Genomic DNA, 25161 nt, shown 5'->3' with positions numbered 1-25161 from the left:
CAGAGGCCGCACAAACTTCACTTAGAGTTAATTAGTCAGAAAGGAATGCCCCTGCTTAGAACACGGTACTATTTATGGACTGGCAACACTCCAACGCAATACCATTGAATGCACGGATTAAGAATGAGCAATGGTTATTTCCAGGTGCTCAGACTAATGCTATATGATATCCTGTTCTGGAACGTAACCATGTAGAGTTTAGGTTTTGGGTAAATAGGATTGGATTTTATGTAATCAGAGTTGTACAGATGTGTGCATGCAGATTAATCTGGTGAACACACTGATTATAAGTGAACCCACACTGTATCACCTTCTCTATTGTTCCCCATCCTTAATCTGTTTTAACTTGCCCCTGAAGTCCGAGATGAGTTGTGCTTCCCACTGTCTGTTCCAGGACGTGAACAAGGTTCTCCCAGTGCTAAGGGAACGGTGGAAACCAGGTCCCCCATTCTTCTTCTTCTTCATCCCTCCCCGCCATAGGGTGTACAAATCCTTCCTCCCCTCCCTGAACAAATCCAAGGAAGGGCTGGATCTCCTAGGAGCCCCATTGAAGTCTTCAAGGAGGGCTGTAGGCCATAGGGCACAACACCCCCACCCCCAAATAAGATGCAAACCTGTATCAAAAAACACATGTGCCCAAACCACCTTAAAATAGTCTTGGTGAAACGTGTTTTGTGCTAAATCAGCCCCAGAATCTATTTTAACTTTACAAATCTAAACCTGAACATTTCAAGGTTGTGTTAGTTTCCTATTTTTTGTGGAACTTCTCCTTTAGTCGTAATTGATTATTTGTTTTAACTTACCAGCACAGAAACACCTATTGGTAATGCCTTCTGCTTTGGCAATGCGATGCGTATCTCTGGCACTCAGAACTTAAGACAATAGTCTGATACAGTGATAAGATATATCGCTGGTTAAACATTGAAAAGTGGAACGTGTTTGGAAGCAAAGGCAGATGACTCCCAAATGGTGTTATGTTCTGAATATGTGAACTGTTAATGAGCAAAATCTGTTCCTATTAGTTCTGAGCGGGCGGAAATGCCTCACATAGCTGACCATCCAGATGTTTTCTGTTGTTGTTTTGGACTAGTAAATATGTGTGTGTGTGTGTGTGTGTGTATATATATAATATATAGCAGCAGCAGGCAAGGTCTGTGCCTCCAGGGGCATGCGGTTTATACATAGTTATGTTATGGAAGTATTTATTGTGTGTTATGCATTTCTTCTGTTTATTTTCTTACTCCTGGCAGGGTGTTGTTTGGCTGTGCCCCCGTGTCCATAGTGCTGTCCCTTTGCCAAGCTTCTCCCCAGAAGACACAGAGCTCTGGGGAGTTCCCAGGTATTCACATGTAACCCCATATAATGTTGCACTCTGTCAACACCTCTGTAGGCCAGGTTCTAGCTTGGAATGTTCCTTGGTTTTCCTGGTTTTTTCACCTCCTAGGTATTAGCATTTACTTCTGCAGCAGCTGGACAGCTACCAGTTGTATATGCCTGACATAGTGTATGCAGTGATTCAGTAATAGTTCACGTAACTAAAAATAGCTAGTCACTGGTTACTCTGTGGTCAGCAACAGCTCATTGGTGTTTCCTAAATCACGTTCATCTCTTCACAATTATATTGTAAAAAATGTTCACACAGCGCAATTTGGGAAAACAGTATAAAATTTAATTATGTATGGTTCTTTATACACCCAAATATCTAATTATGACACGAAACTATGACTAGACTATTTCAATGATGACTTGATAAACCTTTAGTGTTTTAAATGCTGACCCCTAGTGGCCTAATAAGAACACACACTGTGCAGACACAATTTTTATTTTGTAGGCCGTGTGCTTATTATTTAATGAAAGAATAATTTACTAAATCGTTATATATAATATGATTGCTGATTTTTCTGAACTAGTATAGTAAAAAAAAATTATACATTTTTACTCATTGTGTCATTCTTCAAATCATTCATTGTCTTTGTAAAATTGTTAAAGTATTACTTGGCAGAGGTACATTTCCAATAATTCCCAAGAGAACAATATGTTGATAAATCACTTTTAAGAAAGGTTTGTGATTATGACATGACACATGCAACTTTTAGGCTATTTTATTTCAAGAAAAGAAGGCAGTCAGTGTAGCTGTTCATCCAAGTGGATCATAAATAATGCAACCAAAGGCACATTTGGCTGGCAACAGTCTCAATGTACACTACCTGTTCCTGTTCAAAACTCATTTACTGAAAGGAATTCATAGATAATAAATGAAACACATAAATGATCCATTCATGTAAGTGCTGCCTAAGGCGCTTGACATTTTAAGACACCCTGGTGGTTTTATCTTGAATTGCAAGTAAAACATGAATGAAGCCTCAAGTAGAAATTGAACATCTTTAAATCAGAAGAACCTAATTATTCTGGAAGGCTCAGCCTTCTCTGTATTGATAGAAACAAACTCATCCTGCTTTTTTAACACGAAGGAGCAATCTAACAATTAGCACACATACTGGGAGTCATACAAAAACCCCGGATGCTGGTAAAACAAGATTACTCAAGCTTTTTGAAATACAGTACATGTCATCAACCCTGGTAAACAGATATGCAGCAACCCAGGAATTACCAAGCAAGCTCTTCGTAATATTTACAGAATTCTGCAGAAAAAAAAAGCCAAGAACATTTCTACACTTGAATATGTAAAATGAGTGTAGTTCCATGTCACGGAGAACCTTATGTTTAGATAAACTAAAATCTTCTCAATGACTACTTCACTAAACGGAAGTATTGTGTGAGGGTTATCTCCTTCAAAAAGAAAGCTGTTTATGTAGCCCATGCTGCCAGCATCTTCATATCATCATCATCCTCCACTTTCTTCCGAGTTGATACTGTAAATAAATGATAAAAATATCAAACATTTTGTTTTAGCATGAGATTTGTGTATGGCCCAGACAGTACAATACAAGTTACAATATCTATCTTCTCTAGGAACAATCACATGTGCATATGCATTCTTCCCTGCACAAAACACAATGAGACAGCCCCACACCATTCCCCACCCACAACACTAGCCAGCAGCCCCTAATCCATCCCCCAAACATCATTATCTAAAAGCCTCCTACATCTGTACGCAAAACCATCTGGCATATCCTCTCCTCCTTCCACACAAACCAATGTTGCAGCTCCTCACGTACCCACACACAACATTACCCAGCGGCGGCCTTCTGGTGAGTTCTACATTGAAACACTAGCATAGTATCACGGTTTCCTATAAAAAAAAGCCTCATCTTCCAAATCCTTGTTTTCAAACCTGGAATCATGGAGGAGTACCAAGTACATTTACAGATGTGTGCCCCCAATAGGTGTCAATATGTCCAAGCCAGCCCTCTCGTTTACAAAAAAGCTTTATGAGGTTGGCACATGCTTTCCTAATGTAGTCATCATATTGTGTGTAGAGTACTGTACCACATATACAACGTCACTTACTGTACCCCCTCTTTACTGTACTGTTCTAGTTTTTTTTTTACCTCCTTCTTCTACTCATTTCTTACAGACACAGAGCTGGTTCAGTTATATACTTCGGGCCAACAGCCAACCACACAATCTAAAACATGATTTAGTTATGGAATGTTTTATTGATTCTGTATTAACGTTGCTGTAGATTATTTTGCATTATGCTTAAGGCTGTGGCCGGGCCAGTCCCCCTTTTATATGGCTTGTGTATTATGCTTGTGTATTAAGCTGTGGTGTCAGGGCTTAGGGGGACTTTACTTTTGTTGGGCCTCATCAGCCATTTGCATTATTAAAGTGTTATGGAACTCAAAGCCAAATGATGTGCGCCAGTAGCAACAAAAACCAGTGTGCGATTCCCAACAACACACCTATAACTTCAAAAACACAAGAAATATCTATCCGAGCTTAGTGCTAATAGTATTATTTTTTCAAATAATCTTAGCGCACATTGATATTTTTGCTTTTTTATTTGGTGACTGGGGCCGAGCACAAGCATACAACCTACACAAAGAATCACTGTGAAAGAATGCTAAAATCTAGCTTTTTTCAGCAGTTTTATGGACTTGCCGTTGTGGGATTGTTGAGGGGAAGACTGACCCGTTTTGTTTTTAATATACAGAATCTTAAGATGGGACCTGGGGGGTCTTGAACATGTATGCAACATCTTTAGACATGCCACTAGATAATCTGAATGCGAACATGATCATTGTTTGTTTCAGTATGTTCTACATTATATATGCAGATAGCAAGTTCCTTATGTGTTAAATATCTGCAATGCATTTACCAGGGACTCTTATTACCAGTACACAAGAATATAAGGAGAACATTTAATTTGTCAGAACTGGTTAAAAAAGAAAAAGAACAACTACATTAAGGGTTCCACCGACAGGTACAGAAGGAGAACGTTTCTGCAGCTGCCATCCATAAGTAGAAGATGGCTGTTAGCGTTATGAACGGTACTTTTAATTACTAAATATAATTTTCCAAGTGTACACAAGGCATCTGTAATGGCTTACGCACTTTAGTTAAACTAATTGGGATGGAGGCTTTAACTGCGGGCAACTTCTTCTTCTGTAACTATTCAGCAGATTTCCAAAATGAGTAATGGTTTCAACGAGTCATTTAGAAACATTTTCTCAGTTAAAACAACGCCAGCCAACACAGGCAGAGAATGCATTAGAGTCATTAGCAGCTTCGCTCTGTTACTGTCCATTTCAAGCCAGCAGCTGTTCCGCACTAAATCAGTTTTACAACACTAATATCTTCTGTTATAAGTTTGCGCCTCGCAGAAAGGAGCCAATGTTCATTCCTTCGGAACGTAGTACAGAGTTCAAGAATAAGAGGTGTGATACAGAGGTACTCCTACCAAGCTACCGATAATGTTGCCATGTAATAGGAAACCTGTTTACCTGGCCGGGAAGGCAGTTTCTTGGACGGCACGCTTGGCAGGTTAATGTCAGCCATTTGTTCGTTGAGTTGCTCTTGTTCCAATTCTTCTAATTCTTGTAACAATTCATCCTAAAAAATATGAGATATGTTCACAAAATGTTGTATGGTAATTAAGCCTTGTTGCTGCCAGGTATGTTGGCATATAGTAGCGGCACAATAGACAGCTGGCTGAAGGTTAGTTTACTGCAGGTAAAACCAAAGAATAATTACATTATACTAATATATATAATATATATATTATATATGGTGAGTATATATATAGATAGATAGATAGATATAGATATATGTAATGTAATTATATGCTTGTTATATAACATATAATGTAATAATATATATATATATATATATATATATATATATATATATATATATATATATATATACAGCTGCAAGAAAAAGTGAACCTTTTACAATTACCCACATTTATGTATAAATTTGTCTTAAAATATGACATGATCTTCATTTAAGTTACAATAATGAAGAAAACCCAATTTGTCTTAACTAATAATCCACACATAATTGTATTGTTCTTGTCCAATATTGAGTACATCATTCAAACATCCACATTGTAGGTTGGAAAAAGTATGTGTACCAGGGGTTAGCAAACCTGGAGTCAAAACATAACGGGATTCTAGGGTTGTTTTAGAACTAGTTTGAGATAATAAAGAAAATAAACTCAAGCATTTTGAGTTTGCTGTTCTCATGAATCATCTGCTGATGCGGACCATGCCTCACAAATAAGTGATCTCAGAAGACCTACAATGAAGAATTTTTAATTTGTATAAAGCTGGAAAGGGTTACAAAATAATCCCAAAAATACTTATCAGTCCACAGTTAGACAAATTGTTTATAAATGTAGATGATTTAGTACTGTGACTACTCTCCCTAGAAGTGGCTGCCCACCCAAGATGACTCCAAAAAAAGAGAACCATAGAGTAACAGCTAAAGGCTTAAAGGAATCATTCGAAATGGTTTACATCTCTATTCATGACTCCACCATACGCAAAACACTGGATAGGTATGGAGCCCATGGCAAGTCACTACAGAGATAGCCGCCGCTCTCCAAAGAACATTGAATTGCTCAGGAAGAACACGGCACCCCATACCAACATAAAAACATCATCCCCATGGTGAAGTACGGTGGAGAGAGCATGATGATTGGGGGCTGCTTTGCTGCTGCAGGGCCTGGACAGCTTATTATCATTGAAGGGACAATAATTCACAAGTTTATCAAGGTGTCATTCAGGATTATGTCAGGATGTCTGTCTGACAGCTGACGCCTAGTAGAAGTTGGGTGCTGCAGCAGCACAATGACCCTAAACATCAAAGTAAATTTACTACAGAATGGCTTAAAAAATGAAATTGGCCATTTGGAGTGGCCCAGTCAGACCTTAACCCATTAGAGTGGCTGTGGTATGACCTCAAGAGAGCCGTTCACACCAAACATCCTAGGAATCTCTACATTCTTCTCACTAGAAATGTCTTTATTGCTAATCTAAATAAATATATTTAAACTCAATTTGATTCCCCTTAAATTAGCATGAACATTGTGGTAGGAAATGACATTACAAAATGAGCAATTTAATGACATTTCTGCAAACATGAAGTGGTCATCAAATTTTGTGCCACTGAATATACACAAATATTTGACTAAATACTTTACCAAAGACCTTCTCATATATAAACGTGATGCACCACGTATTCTATGCAAATCACTCACCTCATCAAACTCTTCACCGAACCCAACTGGACGAGAAATAGCATCAGAGATTTCTTGGGCAACCTCTTGCTGCTCATGGATATCCTCCATTAATGAATCAATCTTGTCCAAATCCCTAAAAAAATATTGTCAGTTTTAAATACATTTAATTAACATCAAGAATTAGGTATATATATATATCAAACCTAATATTACATTTCAGATATTCTATTGTTAATCATATGAGGGCTGGCACCACTGACCCAAAAGGACAAGCACAAACTAGAGGCCCAATGATATTGGCCATCATTGGCAAAAATAATCCAGTCCTTGCAAAAAAAAGTGCATAGAAAGTCAATGAAAGGAACACAGAAAGGATACGGTGAGTCTAAATCACTTTGTATTGTATGTATGTATCCTGATGGCTGTACATGGAATCGCACAGAGTCACATCAGGCAGAGGTCCAAAAACTTTAAATAAGGCCTCCACTGACCCCCTTGCCAGACCTCCCCTGGTTGTTAAAGAGAATATTTCCTTCTCCCCACAACTCAATTCAAACTCAACTCACATGGCAATAGAAGGTAGAGAGAAGAACCAGAAGAACCAATGTTTTTTTCAGCTAGCTGTGTGTCACATAGGCCACTGTTTGGACTACGATGTAGAAAAACATTAAGGTCTGTACTTTACAAGTGTTGTAACTTGTCCCACGTGATAAACTTGCAATGTCTGCTAAACGTTGGAATGGAAGACTTCCTCAATTAAGTCTTTAAGCCAGACCAGCTCAGAATGTTCCAATGTCATGCATGATGTCAGCCACTCAACATTCAAGTTATTTACTAGTAACCCATTCCAACATCCTCATGTAAACATTTCCACACATGTTACATGAGAGACTAATAATATTATTAACATTTATTCTCCATCGCATCCTGAGCCTAGTCACAAAATACAAAAAGGTCCTTACCCGTCAGCTAAACACAAATAAAATACTGCATATATGATAATGCCAAATGGAACCATTTCTGTGGATTTACTACAGCTATCTTCTATTTTTTGGACACATGGAGTATTTATACAAAAACTCTTGTAATAGTTGCTTTTTCCTCTATTTCTGTTTGTTTTATGCTAATTACATGTAAAAAAATAATAAAGGGAAAATCATTTTTTCCACTTGCTTAGTCAGGTGATTATTGTGGTATATCATACTAATTGCTCAACCCCGAGTAGAGCCTAATCTTTACATGCTACATTTTTGGGGCCATTACTACCAAGCATTGGTGTGCTCCATGGATAAGTTATATTAATACCTTTCTATGGTAACATGTTTGTTTTACTGCTCTTGTCTCAGTGGGAACCAAGAAGTATTTCATTGAAACTGGCCACCTGTAGAAGGCTCATTCACTAAACACAGTCTGTCATTTACTGGACATCTGGGTTCCAGGGTGAACCCAGCAGCGCCCGGCCACTTCTACATGACACCTGGTATTTTCCGCATTACGAGTTTTTTGACACCTTTGGTCTATGGTAAAAGAAAACATCACTATCGAAAAACAATAGGTCCTCCAGGCTGATAGGGGTTTATTCGCCAATTTGGCTTGTAGGCAAGAGAATTATCTGATTTCAGGTAAACAAAAAATCACCCCGGGTTACTTTGGGACTCAAATGCTAAACTCAGCAAACTCTCAGTCGTATTCAACTTTACTTCTTCCTTCTTATACAACTTCTGGGACAACCTTTATTAACTTGATGCAGTCTATTTCCCAGGCTTATATCCCTACTGTCTCCTCTACTCAACCTCCCACCTTAATTCTAAACGCACAGCTCTGTACCAAAAACATAGGCTTTAGTCAATAGACACCACTATAACCAGTGACATATTCCGGTCTAGGGTGGCCCTGCAGTGCCGCACCACAATGGACTGGTTAAAAAGGAAATCTCTGATCTCCCCCACTGGGCTATTAAAACTATAAAGGACTGTGTCCAGCAGGCAGAGCCTACGTAGGATGTGTTAAAAGGCGATGTGTGCCTTTAACATACGGAGAGCCGGCAGATGTCCATAAAACTTAAAATGTATTTGGTCCTTGTCTTATATTTAGAATAGTCTTATGCCTATCAAATGCATGTTTAAATTCCATCAGCGTATGAAGTTTTAAAGGTTTACTTTACTTAAACCTTTTTTTACATTGCATCTAAGGCTCCAGCACTCTAGTTTTAGACTTTGATATCCTGGCCTGACCCGTCTTTGTTAAATCATTTTATGAACTTAAATGTTTCTATCACACCCCCTATCTATCCTTCTAGCTATACATGTTGAGATTGATTAATTTGATGCGGCTGAGAAGAATTAGCAACATATTCCAGGTTCTAGACAACTTTTATTGGAAATGAATCCACAATTTGTGAGTGTACCAACAAATACAGGCCAAACTAGCCATTTAAGCAACCAAAACCAAAAAATATCATCTTATTGAGGAAAAAACTTATACAATTAAAATTGAACCTTAACAAGGTGAAAAAAGGATCCAGCAAAGATCAGCTTCATAATCCTGGATCAGTCGGACATTTACCAACTCACAGAGGAAACACGTAGATCAGTTTTACAATTAAAATAGAATTTTTTTTTATTTTTTTTTGCCGTGGTCCCAAATATTATGTACATTCAAGTCAAGGCCCCTGAAAACATACGTCTTTACTCACATTGCTATACTCTTGAGTAAATTACTTAATAGCCCCTGTGGTATATCTAGAGCCGGCATACAAGACAATTAACATTGCTATGCATGCCAGTAAACCTTAATAAATGACTTGATGACTTAAAGACTGCCGGTGCTGGGAGCCGCTTGTGGAACTGGGTGAACTTGATTTCTGGGAATGTACTGGTTGTAAATTTAAATACAAGAACCTGGTCTATGTACATGTCCTTTTACTGGCAAACATTAAAGTCTTATGGTATATCTTATGGAAGAAATAATAGAAACATTGAAATACATGTTATGGGGTGGTTATTATTGTATGCTCTTATGTATTATTCTGTACTTGAAGTGGCTGTTTCAAAAAACATGAATAGTATATAGTGCAAATAAGCAAATCTGTAATTTTATCCTTTCCTCTGATGAGAAAAACACACAATTTTTTACATGTTTTTTAAAGTTTCTATGGCAACGACCCATCAGAACATATTTATGTGTCACATGGCAATTAAGTGTTCCCAGCATAAAAGTAATTTGCTTTCCCTGAACTGATTCACAGACCACAGGGTTCCTTCCAGCTTTCAGATTTACTTACATGTTTTCATGGACTGTTTTCATGGCCTTTGCCGCGTAACCCATGTTTTTCAGCACCTCGGTGTTGGTGTGAGAGTTCTCCAGGGCTTCCCTCTGAAATTCAATCGTGGAGAGGGTCCCATCAATCTGTGCTAACTGTTTCTCTAGCCTCTTCTTACGTTTTAATGCTTGCAAGGCAGCTGAAAAGAGACAGAAAAGTGACATTTCATGAGAAATGTGTGATTCCTATCGGTTATATTGGACAGTACTTTTTGAGTACGGCTGGGACTATGGCGGAAACAACAAACTCAATTGATTACATCCTTCTCTGCACGGTTATTATTTGTCATCGCTCTACCAGTATGTGGAAATAATTTCAGGGTTACATAAATAGCTTCTCTTTGGATGACGGAAGAACACTGCCAACAGTCCCATAAACTATTCTGTATTCCCTATCTATTAGATAGTTAGATAGATAGATAGATAGATAGATAGATAGATAGCTAGATAGATAGATAGATAGATAGCCATGATCTAAATAGCCTGCGAGCTATCAGAGCTATCAGAATATTAGAGCCTGGGTCATTTCATGCTAACAGAAGGGGCACAAACCTCTCCCATCGGGTAGACGGGTTGCAATGTTTCGGGAAAAAATTACAACTCCTCTAAAATCACCTCACTTATGTGAGATGGATGAGATGATTTGTCACCACAATGCGTCGCTTATCACATGGCCACACGTGCCACAGCCTTGTAACAGTATAGATGAATACCTCATAAGTTAATGAAAAATTCTTCACGATATAAGTCATAGCCTCGTTTGGCTGGTAGAATGTCTGCACAAATAGTTATTTACAGTGATGCATACACTTTTATACAACATGTATTAAACAAGACAAATAGAGAATGCATGTGGCATAACTGAATGTAACAGAATGAGCTCACGTAACAGAATGAACTCACGTAACAAAACAAAAACATATGAAATGAGTAAAACATTTAAAGGGAAGCCCCAAACAATGTGTACATTGAGTTGGAACAGACTATGGTTGCCCAGGACACATAAAGGTTCCTTCACAGTAATGTCTTTCACGGGTTTCCAATTTCCAGGAGAAGGCATGTTCCTTCAAGAAGATTGTATTTCATGTCAACAAAACCACTTCATTATTCATCCCAAGCTTCTTTTCTTTTGATAGACTTTTACTTGCCTTAAAGTATTGGGATAGTGGGATTTTTACACTAAAATTCTATCTATCCAGTTGAGGTTGCCTGTAAATATATACACTGCCAAGTTGTAAGGAAGTTAAAGTTTTAGTTCGAAGAACGGGGTCTTTGGGGTAACTGTATGATATTTTTGACACTGAGTAGATTTCAAAAGTTTAACATTCAAACATCACTGGAAATATAATGCACGGGTAATAATAATGGTGTTTAACAGGCAAAATATTTTCTTACTCAAAAACGACTCTTTGCAAAAGTTACCATATTTAAAGTATGTATTTATTGATGCTTGCTGGGTATTGTAGAACAAAAGACATGATTTATTATAGAAACACAGAATCGGACCCATTCGAACCATCTAGTCTGCCCATTTAAGAACGTAATCATTCCTTATTTTGTCATGCATGTTTAAATTGCCTTACTGTGTTAACCTCTACCACCTCTGCTGAGAGGCTGTCCATGTATCTACCAACCTCTCAGTATACCTCTGTTTTTAGATTATGACTTCTTGTTCTAACATTTCTCCTCCTTTAAAGTAAACTTCCCTCCTGCACTGTTTGAAATCCCTTTATGTATTTATCGCATCCCCTCTCTCTCTTCTCTCCTCCCACCTATTAAGTGCTGTCATATTATGACATCATATTTTAAAAATAGAATTAGCTTAAATGTTAACATATTCATATTTTCACATAGCCAGACCAATTGGCAAAGATGTACAATTTTAGCTTCTTACATATAAAATAATAAATGAACCCAAAGCGAATTCTATATATATTCTACAATACTGGCAATCTAAAAGGTTCCTGCAATTCTTGATGACCATCTCTGATGTTATTAATACATGTTACAGACGCCGTCACACAGACTCACCACTCTTGTTTTTGGTTCCGTGTTTTTTGGCTGTTGCTATCTCCTGTTCAATCTTTTTTTCCAAATACTCCTGCTTTTTGGTTAGCATTTCTTCAGTCTCCCGGAGTTTAAACAAGGCCTCCTGGGCACTGGGTCCTTTGCGATGTTTCGACCCACCACCGGGCTTAAAAAGCTTAGTGATCTTACTCATTTTCTCCTTGTTTGATTTGTTTACCTGTAGAAATTAAAAGATATCCATACGATGCCACCGGGGGCTCTTGATGAGCATAAAAAACAAACTCTAAGTATAGTAAGGTGTATACTGACAGGTGACCCGATGAAGTCAGACACCTGTCATCTCCTGCTGAGCAAAAACCTGAAAAGTTACTTTGATCAAACATCAACCTGGGAGAGGCCAAAGACGAAGGGGTGGGGAGGCCGAGGAAGTAGTCAAGTGACATATTACGTAGCCAAATACCTGCCGTGTCTATGCCTCGCCCCTCTCACACCTTGGAGAAACACATCCTGATCCTATATAACATAAACACACCTCTTACATATTCTGATCCATTGTCGGGTTCCCAGCGTCATGCTAATAAACGGGATCTGTCATCCGCAGATAATATATATATACATGTATGATAATATAATATATACATTGTGTAAAATCAGTGGCTAATGTATAGACAACTCATATTTATCTGAACCATGCCGTCGAGTACCGTAATATACGTGGTCATTCAAATGCAGCCACAGAGAAATCTATTTTTTTAATTCATAATTCGGAATTCTTTTTATTACTAGTATCAAATTTAAAATAGCTTTTTTCAAAATATTGTGCTGCTTTATTTGTTTAAAGTAATTCTAGTTTTTGCATAAGCTTGCAGCCTGTTATACTCCAGTTAGCCAATAAAGGTCTTTTTTTACCAAATTAGCTTTTTTTTCTTTCTACCCCTAACATGGTAAAAGTGTACCGCTTTCATACAGCTGCATATTTGTCCTTTGTGTGTGTTCTAGCTGTCCTATTTTAGTCCAATCTACTAAACAAACACTCTGACTCCTTATCATACTGCCCTGTAGTAAATAATAGAATGTCTCAGCCGTAATCAACCAGAGGGGCATTCTGGGTAAGTCTATTTTAGAACAGACTTCATTAGCATTGCCATAAAGAATCAGCTCAGTGTGGTGTTTGAGCAGGGAAAGTCCCCCAAAATATCACATGATTGACAACAATGGCAGCCTCCAGGTCTCCATATTAAGGACATACAGTACATAGGAACAAAATGAAACCAAACCTTGTCTTCTTCAATGCTAATCTACATTACTGTATAGAGCGTTGTATTTAATGCTCTGAGAATTTTTTTATTTTTCTGTAATACGTCGCCTCTTGAAAACCAGTCCATAGGAAAAGTGCTATCTCATATTATAGATTCAAAATTCCAAGGACCTGGCAATGTTAAACTATGCTATATTAATGTCCAACAGGTGTGATGGCTTCTTGTTGCTGGTGGTCTTTAGTGATGGAACGTGTTTTATAAGCTTGCCTGGTGTAGTAACAACACGGTGGGCTGGATCGGCCAAACCACAGAATCCAATGAAATTAAAACTTTTCTCCTGTTGTATCAGTTATGTAGTATGAAAAACCAGGGTCTCTTTCATTCTTGGATTATGGCTAGCATATAGACAACTTTAGTATGTTGCTCCGTGTTTCAGTAACGCAGCGGCTTTCAATCAGATTCACCAAGGGCTGAGGATATATAAGCTTCTCTTCTTATTAACATTATAATGTGTCAAGATTAAATCATGCCACACCGTTTAGTTAATAAGGCCCCACTCAAGAGCTTCAGGATCTGACCCTGGCTACATTTTAAATTACATTTCTCTGTAGCAAAAGTATGTCCAGTGATACATGTGGAAAAGCACCTCATCCTACATTCCCCACCACAATATTGCTCTCCATCTACTGTCTTGTACCCTTTTATTGGAAATAAAGTATATACCCACAGCTATAACTTCAGTGGTTCATAACATAATAAAGGGATATGAACCATACAGTATATATATATATATATATATATATATATATATATATATATATATATATACATACACTATTTTCACTACTGGTAGAGTTTGTATTAGGATAGCTGGGATGCACTGTGTCACTTTGTTGGATGGTTTCCAAATGTTTTTGATGATCACACAGGAGTGGTGACATCATAAAATAATTTTTTGTCCATAGCTAGCCGACTATTTAAGGACAGAGATAGCTTTTATAGCAAGCATTGGGTGGGTTAAATGCCATTCTTTGTTGATGAAGAAAAATAAAAGAAGGTGAAAAAACTCCAAATATTTAAGCTTTTAAATAAAAGCCATTTTTTTGCGGTCACTCTAGGATTTCTCTGGTTGGGCGTTGATTTTACTATTCATCTCTGATAAACGAGATGGCTTGGGTCCAGCACTCCGCTTTGACACCCGTCAGTTATTCACTCTCGTTCTTTTGTTTCCTTTCAGCCATAGATAAATATAATTTGTTAACATTGTCAAACCTGGAGATGTTTTCCTGCCTCCGCATAGAGAACCTTCTTAATGCACATCCCGTATCGCTAATTTGCGACTTTATTTAATGAGATTTAAATTGTATTTGTCTTCTCACATAGTCATTTTATTTACGGTGTGTTTTTTTTACCCTCCTGTTCCCATTGAGCTCCTTATCTGCCTCTTGACAGTACTTGGGAATTTTACACCAGATGAATCCTAATCCTGTGAAACAGTTATACCGACAGTCCTCGATACAGTGGGTTATTCATTGGAAATCAGCTAATTTCAAATAAAAAGGGCTTTGTCTGTCAAAAGTAATCTGTGCGATTTGAATTGAAAGTAGGAAATCTGTCACCTGGAATCAATTAATTTGAATGTTTGAAAGTGTTTATGCGTTTAGAATTGTAAAACAAGAACAAACTAATAAAAGAAATGTATTCTAACTCCATGGTTGATTTACTAAACTATGGCAGGATGAAACAGATTATCTCACTGCAGAAGGACCATTTTGGCTCTTTTTGAGAAAAAAAAAAGCCATGTCCCCCCTATGTTTCATTTTATAGATATAGTCTTATGCACTGGCCGCATAATTATTTAGTACAGTAAACAGTACAAACAATTCATAATACTACACCCAACTCAATGTATAGATAATAAATATACATCATTTATCTCGGAGTGTATCAGAAACCCATGAATTATTCCGTAGTTAGAGCATGTAGAATTCAACTTTTTTAGTTATTAGATCAAATATATATTTTTTATGCAATTAAATATAAACTCTTTTATTTTCCTTCATGTACTAAACAACACAACTTTACATTTATCCTTTACAACCCCTTCATGCAAAAACCATCCAAACACCAACCCTGCATACGGAACGTGGCCTAGTGTCACCCAATGTAATAATTAAAGGGCCACACTTTCTTCTAGCCCCATAACCCCCAACTTTTGTGTCTACTATATGTTCCTGTTTGTACCAAAAGTACGGTATGTTTCAGCATTACTGACAACTCGTAGTGAATTCACTACCATTCTAACATTAATTTGTAAACACTGATCGTTGCACCCGTCATTACGAAAGACACTGTTTTGCGTAATTCGTAGTGAATTCGACTTGCGGATTTCGTAACAGAACGATATCCCACAAGGGCAACAGCATCCATTGCGTTATAAGCAATAGAGTGGTTCACGCATCTGTCCGCCTCTCTAAGAAAAGCAACTCTTCGGATGATACGTGACATTTTTCCATAGCTCAGAAAGTTGTGTCTCGTGCGCTTAGAACTCGAGACGCTCAGTTTTAACAGGGAAGATAGAGCCGTCTTAGGATCGCGAACAGATGACGTAACTAAACGCGACGTCTCTGGATGATGTTGTGATTTTCTGCTGCTGTGTCAGTTCAAACATAGTCCAAAGAATCGAGTTATTCATATCACCCTGTGATCGTGTCAAGTGTGTTCTAGGATTATAATTAATTTCGATTCATATAAACTGATTATAAATCGCTATGGCGGAGCTGGATATCGGACAGCACTGTGGCGTTGAACACTGTGGACAGTTGGGTAACGTCTGCTTGTTTTTATTTCTTGTGATTTACACATTAAGTGGAAGGCAGTGATCAGAAAGTTCTTTCCTGCCAGGATGTGTTATCTCCTGACTCCTGTTCTTGGCAGACCTCCCATGCAATCTCCGGACGGCCATACTTTAAATAAACTTCACATTCCCCTGACTCTCCTTAATACTATCCAAGCCAATTTCTCCCAAAGCCCCCGGCACACAGCACTGGTATATATATATATATATATATATATATATATATATATATATATATATATACACACTACAGGATTCTGGCATATCTTATTAGTGTTCGTCTTTAGAATGGATAGCCCCTCTATAGCGAGGCGAGCCATCTGTCCCTCTTTCCTACACAGATCTCCCTCTGATGGCTCTTTTATGCTTGGAAGTAGTACGCTGTAGTGATGTATTTAACTGCATGCCCTATCACTAAAGCGCATGCCTTCTTGGCCGTTTGAAGCGCTGGGGTATATTCTGGCATTCATCATCCCAGCAGTTCCGGCCAGCTGCATAAATATTTATCCAAACGTTACGTGACTTTCTATAAATGAACATATTCATTTTATTAATATTTAAAAAAAAGTTTATTATAATATATAAATATTTAATAACGGTAATGTGCATTTCTGGTACAACGCAAAAAGTCGTATTCTCCCTGTAAAAAAAAAAAAGACGATTAACAGCATCAAGTACATTTCCTGTTTGTAGGTATCAGCTGATACACAATATATATATATATATATATATATATATACACACACACACACACATATATATATAGCATATTTGTTGACATATCTTGTACAGTACTTTGTAAACGTGGAGACGCACTTTACCTTAAGTATCATTAAGTATCAGCCCCTGTTTGCTGTATATATTTTTGTTGTTATTTAAATACGTTATAATAAGCCTGTATTTTTGTTTTTGCAGATTTTCTCCCGTTTGTTTGTGATGCCTGTTCCAGAGTATTTTGGTAAGGAAGTACTCGAGGTGGATTTGAGACATTATTATCTCGTTGTCCGTGTTGTAAGAAATTTTCATTGTGGTTACCTCAGATGTTATGTGCTGAGGGAACAAAATGGCTGCTCCCGTTAACTTTGTTTTGGTGATTTATCTCAGAAGGTTATACTATACCGTTTCATACGTTTTAGTCATCTGCATGTCTTGTTCCTTTAAAGTCTCCAGCACCGAAGCAGAGACTGCCATGGATGCCCGGAGGTAGGTGAATTCTTACACATTTTGAAATTTTTATTGTGCCGGTAAATATCAGTATGTATAATAAAGGTCTTTTGCGTAATCCTTGTTTTCATTCAGTAAATATGGCAATGCATATAAATTATGACTCAAATTTTATAGACTTGTAGAAAGATTCATGATGGTTTTATGAAGACTGATTTGGGGTCACTTAGCTGTTTTTCTGGAAAACAAGGACATTTCCAGCTGTGTTAATATAATTGCAAATGGGTTTTCTAACCATCCATTAGCCTTTTAGACTTAAACTTGGATTAGTGAACCCAACGTGCCATTGGAACACAGGAGTGATGGGAGTTATAAAAGGCCTCTTTACACCTATGAAGATATTCCATTGAAAATCGTCTACAATAGTCATTTACAACATTTCATGTTATTTTAATGGGCAAAATTTGCTTTTCTGTAAAAAAAAAAAAAAACAACAAAAAAAAAAACAAAACGCTTCTAAGCGACCCCAACCTTTTGAACGGTAATATATATTAAAACATATAAACTCTCTATATAAAAATGTTGGTTTTCTTTAGGGTTTTGAAGCATGCATTATTTTTTTTTTTTAAATAAATTCACATATGCGGAAAGCACTCCCATTGATTTTAATGGAACCCCTTCCTACCATTGATTGGCCAATCAGTGCTGAGAAGAATGATATTTCCATGTACATTCTTTGCTCAGGGACTCCTGAGAGGGTCCTTTGAAACCTATCCCTTCTATTGCTACTAAGATAATATAATTATTAGAATATCGTAATATAAATAACTTTAGTAGATTTTCAATTGTGCTCTTTCGTTAAACATATAGTATACGCTGTGTTGCATATATAACTTCTGATAAAAACTAACATTACTACAAATTTACTCTGTTAAAGGTGACACCCATCGCAGATTGTGGGAAATCCGGAGTAAGCACGCTATACCCGTGTACATATAAAAGCTGCAGCGGGAAGGAATTGGTTCAAGTGTTATGTCCGTACTGCGAAAAGCATTTCTGCTTGGGGTATGTTTAGCTTGTTCCATCTGTAAGAATATGGGTCATCGCAGTGTGTTATCCCCACGTTACATATGCGCTGTGTTGCATATACCGTATTGGCTCGGATATAGGCCGCCCCCGTATATAGGCCGCACCCTAAAAGTTTGGTGCTTTTTTAAAGAAAAAGTTTTTTTCTTTAAAAAAAGCACCAAAAAAACATGCTGCCACTCTGTCCCCCCCCCGAGATATGCTGCCACTGTCCTCCTCCCCCCCCCCCCGAGATACCGGCACCGGAAGTTGTATACGCGTATTGCGTAGATGTCCCCCGCCGGCCCCGCAAGACACCCGGGAGTCTGCTCTGGTAAGTCTTGGGGGCAGAGGTAAAACGATTGGTGCGGACGGTCACCGGCTGCGGCGATGCGGGTAAACAACCTCCGCAGCCGGTGACCATCCGCACGATGCGCTTAGACAACCTCCCTTGCCGGAGGTTTAAAGACTTAAAGTGGGGGGGGAAAGTGCGGCCTATATTCGAGCCAATACGGTATATACGCTGCGTTGCCTATATACACGCTGCGTTGCCTATATACGCGCTGCGTTGCCTATATACGCGCTGCGTTGCCTATATACGCGCTGCGTTGCCTATATACGCGCTGCGTTGCCTATATACGCGCTGCGTTGCCTATATACACGCTGTGTTGCATATATATACGCTGTGTTACAGACACCGTCACCAGCCGGATCATGAGTGCGAGAAACTTGAAATACCAAAACCTCGGATGTGCGCTACCCAGCAGCTTGTCAGAGAAATTGTAGGTGAGAATAATGGATACAGCAACCTGTTCTATATTTAAAGATGCTGTTCCCGCTGATACAAAACATGAATGGCGCTTTGTAGCACATTAAGCAAATAATTCTTGGCAGATCGATTATTTCTTCTTTCCTCAAACTGTTTAATAACATAAAAACAAGAGAATTATATATATATTTTTACATTTGATTAAATATTATGGTTTTCTTTTAGCAATAATAATGAAGAAAAAAAAAAATCCCAGTTTCATAAGGTTGCTGGTTCATATTGGGGGGGGGGGCAGGATATTATATTAATAAAAAAAATTATATAAATTCACAAGAACAGTCTCCTATGCTATTTCTGTTGCAGCAAATCTTATATTTAGTTGCATTAATGTTAATTTATACTTTCCTCTCGTTGGAGAATTTGCTGGTGTCTATAAATACAATTTAGAAATAATACAGGAGCATGTTCTTCTTTTTATGGCGGCTATGAAATAGGAACATTGCGCACGCAGGGACAAATAGCGCTTTTCACTTATCAGTTGTGACATCAAGCAACATCCGAACATCTGCTTGCATTTGTTTTCCAGATTCTAAAAAGTCGGCTGTGCCGGCCAAAGGGCGCAAGGGAGCAAAGAGCAGCGAGACGGCAGCCAAAGTAGCCCTGATGAAACTGAAGCTGCATGCTGTTGGAGATAAATCTCTGCCTCAGGTATATGTTATTTCACGGATGAATAACTCAGCTTCTCTCGCTACAGAATAGCTGTTACCGCGCAGCTACTGAAGAGCCCCATGGGTGTGCTGTCGTTAAATTTATGATAATAGGAAAAATATTATGTTCTGCAGTTTTATATTAAAAAGGGGGGTATAATGGAAATATATATATTTTTTTTAATCCTTCTTCAGATTTTGTAAGGTAGCGTAATAAAAATGTTTAATTTTTTTTTCTCGCCTTGCTCGGATACTCCATTTTATTGGGTCTCTTGCGTAGAGGTGAGAGAGAGCACTATGGCTGAATATATCTTGTTTAGGGGATACAAAAAGGTAACGCATGTTGCCATTTACTGACCAGTGAGTAATGCTGTGCCGTTCCATTGTATCATTTTATATTGCAGTCCGAAAGAGTCTATTTCCAAGTCTACTTGCCCAAAGGCACCAAAGAGAAGAGCAAACCGATGTTCTTTTGCACAAAGTGGAGCATCGGCAAAGTAGTGGATTATGCCGCTTCTTTAGCAAGCCTCAAAAACGATAACAACAAAGCGGCAGCAAAGGTAGGATTATGTTTCAGTTATTCTAACCTTATTTAACCCTCTGTGGCTGTTCTAGCTGTTGGGTGAAAGCTAGAATGCCACAGGCTGACCAACCTACCCAGGTGTGCAGCCTGGAGGTCCCCTTTACCCTGGTTGTGTGGCTGCCCTGATATTGATCATGCTGTCCCAGAGCCTTGGGGAAATAAGCTTCACCTGGAGACTCTGGGTGAAACCTAGTGGGTACCTGGGTATGTTATTGCATATCAATATTTAAACTCAGCCAAACATATCCTTGCATGGGATATACTTGGTGCCAGTCAAACCCTTCCGCTGAGGAGCGTCTAGTAAGATCTTTCTGCGCTTGTTTGGAAAGCACTGCCATAGATTGATGATTCAAGCAACCAATGGTAAGAATCCTCAGACCATAGAGGGGATGGGAAGCAGACCCTTTTACTTTTTACAAAGTACTTTCACATGCAGTGTTCGCATAGGGGCAAATATAGATTATACATAATATATTGTGACCCGACAAGTATCCCTGTAGTGTAGAAAGCCTATAGAGTTGAATGCTTTTTGCGTATTTTGCGTGTTTTTCCCAGCTCTGTGATATGGAAAGCAAAAGGACAGATAACTCAACTAAAGCAGCAAGAACTACTAGAAAAAGAATAGAACATGGAGGAGACAAAAACTGAGATTGATCTGTCTTTAAAATGTTATGTATTTCTTTGTTTTACAGAAACTGAGGATATGCCATGCAGAGACGGGGCAGGTCTTACCGTTGGATAACTCTTTGGAAACATTGATTTCCTCTTCAGAGAATCCATTATACACCGGCGGTAACATTATCATCGAATATCTGGAAAATGAGACTTCCATGTTACAAGATGCCAACTCATATTTAATATGACATCAGCAAAGAATGGGAAGAAGCAACAAAATGAGCTAATTTGTAAAATAAATATTTTAGATACATGCTATTTAAAGTTGTGTATCTCATTAACACACATGTGAAAAGACCCCATAAGCTGTGCTTTGAGTGTATGCTGTTGAATAGCACGTTTCGGTAGAACTGCCTTTGCCTGTTGTAGCATGTAACTGGGATTACAGTAGCTATAGTAACGGAAATATTCTCATAGTCGCTTGCCATGATCAGGCTTTCTTACCAACATGTCAGCCGTCTGATCTCACAATAGGCATGCTGCCGCTTTAATCCCCCCCAGCCCAAATACCATGCCTGTTACCAGTAGCAGGCAGCTCTATGAATTTAATTCTAGGTGTAAGGGGTTTGTTATATTAGAGAAGATTCTGACCAGTCTATGACAGCAAGCTCTTTATGTTTAACAGTAAACACGCCGTTTACTCTGGTCGGTTCTCTAAGAGGAGAGTTGTGTTTCAGTTCCTAGACGTCACTATACATTATAATGATAGTTAAAGCAGTGATATTTCTCCAGTGTCGCCTCATCTGCATTATGCATGGCCCTTCTTGCTGGAGAATCCTGTTTGAGATTCATAATGAATAGTAAAATAAAGGAGCTGAAACACAATTCTTTGAAAACTGCCTCGACAACAAGACAAGTGAATAAACAACAAACCCGTGTAACGGAGGTCTCGCCCCTATGTCTGGGGGAGCAGTTTGGCTACAGCATTATAGTTTAATGTGCAGTTTAGCACAGGTCAGTATGATAAAGGTTCAGGGTGTTTGTTTAGTAGCGTGTGCTGAGACAACATTTGATCCTGTGAATTAACCTTTAATGTGTGACATGGAAAGTGTTATGAATGATTGTTATACACAGTGAATGTGGTACTGTCTGGAACTTGTTAGCCTAGATTCCTTAGTGTGTTCATGTGCTGTTTTTCTGGAAATTCAGTCTGAATGTGCTAATTTAACTATTTAAGTTACTGATGCCACTACAGCTCATTTCAGACTCTGCAAAGGAAGTATTCTATGCCTTTGGCTTAAGAACGTGCTAGACAGTCTAATATGTCTTCATGCTGGGACATGGACTTATGTGCCCTGCTTAGAAATTCAAATGGAAACAGTCTGCTGGGATGTTCGTATCGTATTTTAGTATGCGTTTATTGAGCCTTCGTTTAGCGTACCGCCTCCTGAAGTCGATTGGAGCGCTTTCTGGTCATGTGCATGGTTCGGGGTCTTAAAGATAAAGTTTATCACGTGACTGTAAAACACATCTCCTGCGCAGCACACAGCTGGGGAATCCTCCATGCATTTGCAAGAGGGACACTGAAAATGTACATAGAGAACATGGCCATCATATGCATTAAATAGCATATGATGACTATAGAGTGTCCTTTAAATCCATATTTATTATCTAATGTTGTAAGTGGCAGTCACATTTCTCTCCACTAGATGGCAGTCTATAGACCTCTGGAGATGCTGTGTATTTGGATTCCGTTTGCAGAGCGTGTAGATGCGGATCATCCAGTTGTGATCATTTCTATATATTTACTTCAGTCCTACACACCTGTATTCCCACACATTATTTTTTGTTATTTACTTGGTTTCCGTGATTCTTTACCCGAGGATCTTCATGCTGATCTCATTAATTCTGTCCTTGTTATAATCAAGTACAGACGAAATCTGCTATGGCAAGAATTTCTGCCTATAGCAACTAGTCGATATTTAATATATTTACTAACTTCTCTCTTCACACACTGAAGTGCAAAAGGGTTTGATTCCCTTTTTATTTTCTATGCAGACCATTTTTTCTTCATTTAATTTTCGCTTATTTGTTTTTTGTTGCGTTTCTCCCCCTTTAGATTCATGTCTAATTTTGTCATGTGACAATCAAAAAGCATTCCTGACGTAAGCTTCTGCTTGGGACTTTTCAAACATCTTTGTGTTTATTCTGAGTTAAATATGGGTTTAGCTTACCGAATCTCATGAGGACCTGGATATTAAGGGTGGGAACACCTGGATAATTGTCAAATTGCTGACCATCACTCGCGTTACTCTGCATTCAGTTTCTCTTGTTGATTTCAATGGCAAACTCTCAAATCCTAAATTGTCCAACTCTATTAGATTGACCTGCTCTAAAGGTTATTAGTGATAGAACATCAACAGATAATGTTTATTAGTACAGTATATCACTATAGTTTATTCTTAAATGTAAATAATGCTTACATAGCAGGCACACTGGGCCCAGGATGGCAACTACATACACTACACATGGTGTGTGTTGTATACAGCGATTGCTTTAAAGTTGTTCTTGTGGTGTCTCTCTCTACCCATCTGCAGGTCACTTTTGTAGTTGTGTGATATTTTAGTCCTGTTTGTGGTTAAGTCACTTTTCTATAGACCTTAGTATGTCAGAGGGTCTCTGACTGATTAAGACTAAGCCATTCTATTGTGTGCGGAAAGACAGTATGATAAGATCCTAGGTGGTTTGTCTAGTAGATTGGATCAGGATAACCGACCTAAACAGGCGAAAAAAGGTGTACTTTGTGAAATCCTCCTGAAATGGGAAATCATAACCATATTAAAAAAAAAAATGTAAATCAACAAGCGTTAAACGAGTTTATATACATTATTATTATTATTTATTGTTTTATATAGCGCCATCAAATTCCGTAGCGCTGTACATTTGTATGTGCGTGTTATTTCTTGCACATACGTAACTCCGGTTGGTGTGCTGGGGATTGGAAGAACCCGCTAATATTTGTCACAAATTCCACTGCTGTGGCAACGAAATATTCTCTTGCACGGGTGATCATGGAGGACATTTGCCCTGTCACTGATTGCAAAACCTGTAAAATATATGACTTCCGCTGCCGGTCGGGAATGCAGCACCAGACACCAAATTAGTAGAATTTCTTTTACGCTGATTGTCAACAAAACATTATCGCTTCTGCTTGCGCTGGAGGGACCGTGTGTGTAGAGATGGGAGCAGACCCAGGCAAACACAAATAACATGACAAAAAGCATTGCCCTCTATCTTGTTTCAAGTGGGGTAGGTGGTTTAAAGCTGCATTACCCACTCGGGGGTAAAGTAGACTCATTAAAGGCAATGAGGATTCTGACTACGCGACTTTTTACTGAACTAGTAAGCAATATATTTTATTATTAAGAACATGTAACGTGTTAGTCTCACAGGTCCCCTAAGGCTTTAAGTATTGATTTCACGTTGTCAGAAGCGTTTACATGTTCTGTACCCAGGAAGATTGCCTTTTGAGGAATGTGATTTTGCAATCCTTAGTCATCGACTCCCTGTGTTTCTGTTATTGCGTCATGGAACACGGAACAGCACATGGACTGTCACGGCAAGAGGGGTTTATTCACTACACCGTGAGTTTAAGCTGAAACACTTCAACTCACTATTGCGAAGCGCCAACCCTGTAAGTAGGGACAATATAACACATAGATAAGTCAAGTGGATTTCAAACAAATATGTATTTTTTGGGGGGGGGTTGAATTTTGCCACTTAGAGTGGAAATTTCATCTTCGACTCAAAAAGGCAATCGGATTTCCCCTTGGATTACGAAGCTCTAAAATATTAATGTTTATTCTCTAATTTATGGCCCTGTATGTTCTGCTTTTCTAAAAAAAAAAAAATATCCCGACCCCTTTTGAAGGTATCTAATGTATTGGATAACAGCACCTCTCTTGACAGTGACTTCTATACCTTTATTGCCCTTACTGTAAAGAATCCCTTCCTTTGTCGTCTATGAAATCTCTGTTCTTCCAGTCTCAGAGGGTGACCTCTTGCTCTTTGTGCATTTCTGTTAATGAACAGGTCAGCAAAGAGCTCTTTATATTGGCCCTGCATATATTTATACAACATTATA

The 25161-nt window shown here is 38.3% G+C and overlaps 2 protein-coding genes across 2 annotated transcripts; one reads left to right on the top strand and one right to left on the bottom strand.

Annotated features, from left to right (window-relative positions):
- Positions 1-2808: 2808 nt before the first annotated feature.
- Positions 2809-12191, bottom strand: LOC149305507 (charged multivesicular body protein 4c). Its single transcript, XM_089477438.1, has 5 exons — positions 12002-12191; positions 9933-10110; positions 6668-6782; positions 4908-5016; positions 2809-2873 (listed from the first exon to the last, which is right to left on the bottom strand). The coding sequence occupies exons 1-5, from the start codon at positions 12189-12191 to the stop codon at positions 2809-2811; spliced, it is 657 nt and encodes a 218-aa protein (XP_089333564.1).
- A 3837-nt stretch (positions 12192-16028) lies between these two features.
- On the top strand, positions 16029-21265 carry LOC149305506 (AN1-type zinc finger protein 1-like). Its single transcript, XM_089477542.1, has 8 exons — positions 16029-16083; positions 17030-17072; positions 17278-17317; positions 18216-18343; positions 19038-19129; positions 19699-19820; positions 20224-20379; positions 21095-21265. The coding sequence occupies exons 1-8, from the start codon at positions 16029-16031 to the stop codon at positions 21263-21265; spliced, it is 807 nt and encodes a 268-aa protein (XP_089333668.1).
- Positions 21266-25161: the final 3896 nt, after the last annotated feature.

This window comes from Sceloporus occidentalis, unplaced genomic scaffold (genome assembly GCF_023333645.1).
Source record: "Sceloporus occidentalis isolate IW3139 unplaced genomic scaffold, rSceOcc1.0.p SCAF_11, whole genome shotgun sequence".
In the NCBI taxonomy this organism is placed as follows: domain Eukaryota; kingdom Metazoa; phylum Chordata; class Lepidosauria; order Squamata; family Phrynosomatidae; genus Sceloporus; species Sceloporus occidentalis.
This window is presented reverse-complemented; position numbering and strand designations above follow the sequence as displayed.